This window comes from Cebus imitator, unplaced genomic scaffold, assembly GCF_001604975.1.
Source record: "Cebus imitator isolate Cc_AM_T3 unplaced genomic scaffold, Cebus_imitator-1.0 Scaffold0, whole genome shotgun sequence".
Taxonomy (NCBI): Eukaryota; Metazoa; Chordata; class Mammalia; order Primates; family Cebidae; genus Cebus; species Cebus imitator.
In genome coordinates, this window is record NW_016107315.1 from 9,713,798 (window position 1) to 9,720,057 (window position 6,260).

General features: G+C 35.1%; 1 protein-coding gene across 1 annotated transcript in view; it reads right to left on the reverse strand.

The window, feature by feature from the left end:
• The window catches only part of TOPAZ1 (testis and ovary specific PAZ domain containing 1), a 92,506-nt gene that overhangs the window by 33,564 nt on the left and 52,682 nt on the right, over positions 1-6,260 (reverse strand). Inside the window, exon 13 of the mRNA XM_017522395.2 lies at positions 6,061-6,176. Within this exon, the coding sequence (XP_017377884.1) occupies positions 6,061-6,176 (116 nt within the window). The remainder of the gene's footprint in view (positions 1-6,060; positions 6,177-6,260) is intronic.

Below are 6,260 nucleotides of genomic sequence, written 5' to 3' on the forward strand. Positions count from 1 at the left end.
TAGAGACGGGGTTTCACCATGTTGACCAGGATGGTCTCGATCTCTTGACCTCGTGATCCACCCGCCTCGGCCTCCCAAAGTGCTGGGATTACAGGCTTGAGCCACCGCGCCCGGCCTGTAATTAATTTTCTTTCTTTCTTTTTTTTTGAGATAGACTTTCGCTGTTGTTGCCCAGGCTGGAGTGCAATGGTGTGATCTCGGCTCACTGCAACCTCTGCCTCCCCGGTTCAAGTGATTCTCCTGCTTTAGCCTACCAAGTAGCTGGGATTACAGGCATGTGCTACCATGCATGGCTAATTTTGTATTTTTAATAGAGATGTGGTTTCACCATGTTGGTCAGGCTGGTTTTAAACTCCTGACCTCAGGTGATCCACCTGCCTTGGTCTCCCAAAGTGCTGGGTGTACAGATGTAAGCCACTGTAGCCTGCCCTAATTTTCTTTTCTTTTGTGGTACTTTCTGTGTCTGGTTTTGGTATCTGGGTAATACTGGCAACAAAATAAACTGGTAAATGTTCCCTCCTTTATATTTTCTGGAAGAGATTGTGTAAATCTACGCTGATTCTTTTTTAAATGACTGGTAGAATTGTCCAATTAAACTAACTGGTCCTTGAGATGTCTTTTGGGGAAGCTTTTAAATGATGGATTAAATTTCTTCCATAGTTATAAGACTATTTAGATGATTTAGTTCATATTGCATAGATTGTGGTTTCTTGTACTTTTTAAGGACTTGCTCCATTTCATCTATGATACCGAGTTGATATCAAGTTGTTCAAGGCAATCCCTTATGATCATTTTAATGGCTGCAGTCACTGTACTGATAACCCTGGTCTCATTTCTGGTATTGGTAATTAATGTCTGCTTTTTTTTTTTTTTGGTCTTGCTAGAGGGTTATCAATTTTATTTCTTTTCAAAGAAACAGCTTTTTGTTTCATTGATTTTTGTTTTCAGCTTCATTGATTCATATTCTTACCTTTATTACCTTTCTGGTGCTTGCTTTGAGTTTATTTTGCTCTTATTTTTCCTTGTTTCATGAGGTGGGAGCTTAGAATATTGTGTAAGACTTTCCTCTCAGGAATGCTTTAACTGCATCCCCAAGTTGTGATATATTTTCATTTTTATTCAATTCTAACAGTTCACTTAGTTTTCTTTTGAAACTTTCTCTTCACACATGGATTATCTAGAAGTGTGTTGTTTAATTTCCAAGTGTTTGGAGATTTTCCTATTATACCCCCACTGTTGATTTCCAGTTTGATGCCATTACGTTCAAATAATGTACTCTGTATAGTTTTAATTCCTTTAAATTTTTTGAGGTTTATGATCCAGGATATAGTCTACCTTGGTGAATGTTCCATAGGTGCTTGAAAAGAATATGTATTCTTGTTGTTTTGGGGTACAGCGTTCTATAAATGTCTATTAAATCCTGTTGACTGATGGTGTTTAGTTCTATATCCTTGCTGACTTCCTAGTGTTTCTATCAACTATTGACAGAGGGATATTGAAGTCCCCAACTATAATTATAGATTTGTCCATTTCTCCTTTCAATTTTATAATTTTGTTTCATGTATTCTGAAGCTGTTTTTTGGTGCACATATTTTCATAATTGCTATGTCTTCTTGGCATATTGATTATCATTATGTAGTGTCCCTCTTTGTCCCTGTAGTTTTCTTTGCTCTGAAGTCTATTTTATTTGTTATTAATATAATCACTCATGCTCCTTTTAAAACTAATATTTGAATGGTATATTGTTTCAACTACCTATATCCTTATAATCGAAGTTAATTTCTTGTAAAGGGCATATAGCCATATTTTTATGTATACTCTGCCAACTGTAATCCTTTAGTTATTGTATTTGGAACATTTACACAAACAGTATATCTTAGATATCACTCTCAATAAATTCATAGAGAAATTCTTCATTTTTTTATGGCTGCAAAGTACTTCATTGTGTGGATATACTATATTATTCATCTACTGTATTAGTATTTAGATTGTCCCTAATATTTTGCAAGTATAAACAATGCTGCAATGAATAACCTTGGGTGTGCACATTTTTGTATTGATAGAGGTATATTTTCAGGGTACATATGTAGAATTGGGATTGCTGAGTCAAAAGGTAAGTGCACTAGAGCAACAACTAAAAAAAATATACAAAGAGAGACACTCAAAAACTACAGATAATCAGAATGGAATTCTTAAAAATGTTCAAGTAATCCTCACAAGAAAATAAAAAGGGAAACAGGAGATAAACAAAAAGTAAATAATAAAGTTACAGACAATTTCAATACTTAAATGTAAATGTTTTAAAATAATCACTGAATGTTAAGAAATTTCCTAGGTTATAGGCACATATAAAATTCTCACTAATGTCCTGAATATAAAGGTTAAAATTCTTTCTAGCAGCCTTATATTCTGTTAAAGTCTTTCAAATGAACTGTAAATGAGCTAATTAAAAATATAATCAAAATCAAAATATAAATGTGAATTAAAATTCATTTGCCTACTTTGGAATGCCAAAGCAGGCAGATCACTTGAGCCCAGAAGTTCAAGATCAGGCTGTAAAACATATTGAAATCCTGCCTCTGAAAAAATACAAAAAAATTAGCTAGGGCATAGTGGCACGTGCCTGTAGGCTCAGAGTGTTGGGAGGTTAAGGTAGGAGAACTGCTTGAACACAAGAAGTTGAGGCTACAGTGAGCCATGAGCCATGATTGCACCACTGTACTCCAGCCTCGGTGACAGAGGGAGATCCTGCCTCAAAGATTATTTCAAAGAGTAAAAAAAATTCAAATATAGAATGCATATACTATTTTTTTTTCTTTTACTTTGAGGCTGGGTCCACATGCTCAATCATGATCTAAACTCCTTAACTATCCAGTTATTATCCCACTCTCTCAAAATACTCTCCTTCATCAAATAGGTCACCAATGTTAGTACCTCTTAAAGAATACTATATACAGTCATGCATCATTTGATGGGGACTTTTTTTTTTTTGAGACAGAGGCCTTTTTTTTTGCTCAGGCTGGAGTATGGTGGCACAATCTTGGTTCACTGCAACCTCTGCCTTCTGGGTTCAAGCGATTATCCCACCTCAGCCTCCTCAGTAGCTGGGATTACAAGCTAATTTTTGTATTTTTTATAGAGATGTGGTTTCACCATTGTTGGCCAGGCTAATTTTTGTATTTTTTGTACAGAAGAGGTTTCACCAGGTTGGCCAGGCTGGTCTTGAACTCACAACCTCAGGGGATCCATCGCCTCGGTATCCCAAAGTTCTGGGATTACAGGCATGAGCCACTGCACCCGGCTGGGGATATGTTCTCAATGATGTGTCTTTAGGTGATTTCACCTTTGTGTGAACATCATAAGGGTGTACTTACAAAAACCTAGATGGTACAGCCCACTATTCATCTAGGCTATATAGTATAGCCTATTGTTCCTAGGCTACCAACCTGTACAGCATGTTACTCTGCTGAATACTGTAGAAAACTGTAACACAAACTGTAGAAGAAGTTTGTAGAACTGTAAAGTTCTACAAACTTACAAATACTATATACTTAGGTTACACTCAATTTAGAAAACAGTTTTTCTTTCTTCAATATTAACCTTAACTTATTGTAACTTTATAAATTGTTTTTAAACTTTTTGACTTTTGTAATAACACCCAGCTTAAAACAAACACACTGTATATCTGTAAAAAACATGTTCTCTCTATCCTTATTCTATAAGCTTTTTTCTATTTTTAAAAATTTTTATCTTTTTTACTTTTTAAACTGTTTTGCTAAAAATGAAGACACAAATACACACATTAGCCTAGGACTACAGAGAATAATGATCATCAATATCACTGTCTTCCACCTCCACATCTTGTCTCACTGGAAGGTCTTTGGACCAATCACACGTATAGAGGTGTCATCTCCTATGATAATAATGCCTACTTCTGGAATACCTTCTGGAGGACCTGCCTGAGTCTGTTTCACACTTAACTTGTAAAAAATATAAGTAGGAGTACACTGTAAAATAATAATAAAGTACAGTAAACACATAAACCAGTAACAGTAATTTATTATCATTATCAAATATTATTTACTGTACATAGCTGTATATGCTATACTTTTATATGACTGGCAGCGCAGTAAGTTTGTTTACATGAGTATCACTACAAACATACCAGTAGTGCACTGTGCTCTGACATTACAACAGCTAAGATGTCACTAGGAGACAGGAATTTTTCAGCTCCATTAACGCAATTTCTATGGGATCACCATGGTATATGGTATATGTCCATTGTTAACCAAAACATCATTATGGGGCACATAACTATAATGGTTTTGAAGTGGGAGCACAGGAAGGGGCAGAGAGTATAAAGACACAATTTTCAAAGTTATATGCTGTAAAATAGACTAAGAATATTCGTGATTGTGTTGCTTGTGTTTGAAAGCACAGTAGAGCAACTGTAGTTAACAGGAATGTACAGTGTATTTCAAACAGCCAGAAAAGAAGATCTGGAAGGTCCCTAATACAAAGAAATGATAAACGTTTGAAATGATTAATATCCCAGTTACCCTGATTTGATCATTATACATTGTATACAAGTATCATTAAAACTCATGTACTCCGTAAATACATACAATTATTATGCATCAATAAAAAAAAGTGAAAAGCTGGTTTGTTCCGGAGTCTTCCTATATACTAACATGGTCTGCTGTCAATCATTGCCTGAAGGGTGAAGTTCAGTAGCTGTTCAGGGCACAAGATACTGCTATTCTCTTGACCCTTGATGCATATACTTTTTCTCTGTGCCAACTGCTACTGAATCTGGTGGGAGATTAATATCTGCTAGTCACGTGAGCTCTCTGCCATAGCTGCCACTGCCCAAAATGGGAAAAGTTTTTCACATATCACTTTGGAGAAGAATGAACTCAGTGTTTGGAAGACAACATCAATGCACCCTACTTAAAAACAAATTAGACTCCAGGCCTGTATGCTGGATGAATTATACTTTTCTTATAAAAATTAGTTTCCTAGGTAGTCCCAAAAATCTATTTAGTCTATACAGTGTTACAATTATCATGGAAAACATGAATATTGTTAATTATCAGTAATTAAATTTAATAAAAATCATAAAACTTGGAAAACTCAAATTAATTTCAATGCTAGTGATTGAAGAGAAGTAGTACTACTTAGAGCTATAATTCTTTTTAACTGCACCAAGGCATCTAGGACACAATGGCAAACTCACCAGGACACCACAGGTTATTTTAAATTTTCAGGCTGACATTTGTCAGACACTGAACAAATTACTACTATTAATTGTTTGGACCTAACTAATAAATGGGACTGTTAAGATCTTTCCTTTGGCCTATGGACACAGAAACAAGAAAGTCTGGGAACCTCTGCATTAGAGGGTAATGAGAAATGAGATAAAAATAGTGATGGAAGCTACATATTGGAGATTTCTGGGCGTTCTGAAGGATCTCAGTGGTTGATTTGCTCTTTATAAAATCTATACATTTAAAAAGTTATAAGCCATTTAAACACATAATTTATATCTTTTTTTATGTATGTTATACTTTAATAATTTTTTTAAAGTCATGTGTATTTTGGTACTACTTGTACAACTGTGAAAGCTTTTTTTTTTTTTTTAAAGGTCTTTGGAGGCCCATAAGCTGAATAGGGAAAGTAAATAAAGGAAGGGCACTAAAGTATTTTATTAAGCTAACAACAAAAAGTGAGTCAGAGAAAAAACGCTGAAGGTAATTTGTATAGATATAAGAAAATACATTAAATGTAATTAAGTAGTGAAACAGAAGATAAAAGACACTCTTTTTATACTTGATGAGCAGGACGTTGAGAGTAAATGACGTTCTAAGAAAAATGAGGTGAGGCTGGCCAGAGGCAGCCTGACTAGAGCAGGATATGGCCAAGAATTGGGAGAAGGTTTTATGACGGGTAACTACCTAAATGTTTGAGCATGCAAACAGTTATTAGGGCTTTGCCTTCAGCTTTTATAAGTCCCCACCAAGACACATATATTTTGACTTAAATAATAATGATGTTTCTCACCTGGATTTCAGTTCCAGAACTGCAGTTATTTCTTGTTTGGAAGCTTGTACTTGGTATAAGAGCTTAACAATATAGTTAAAGTGCTCTGGGTCAAGGACCATCCCAGCTTCAATAAGCTGTAGAAGAGAAAAGAGTGGTTATTCTTTTTTTTTCTTTTTTTTTTGAGACAGAGTTTTGCTCTTGTTACCCAGGCTGGAGTG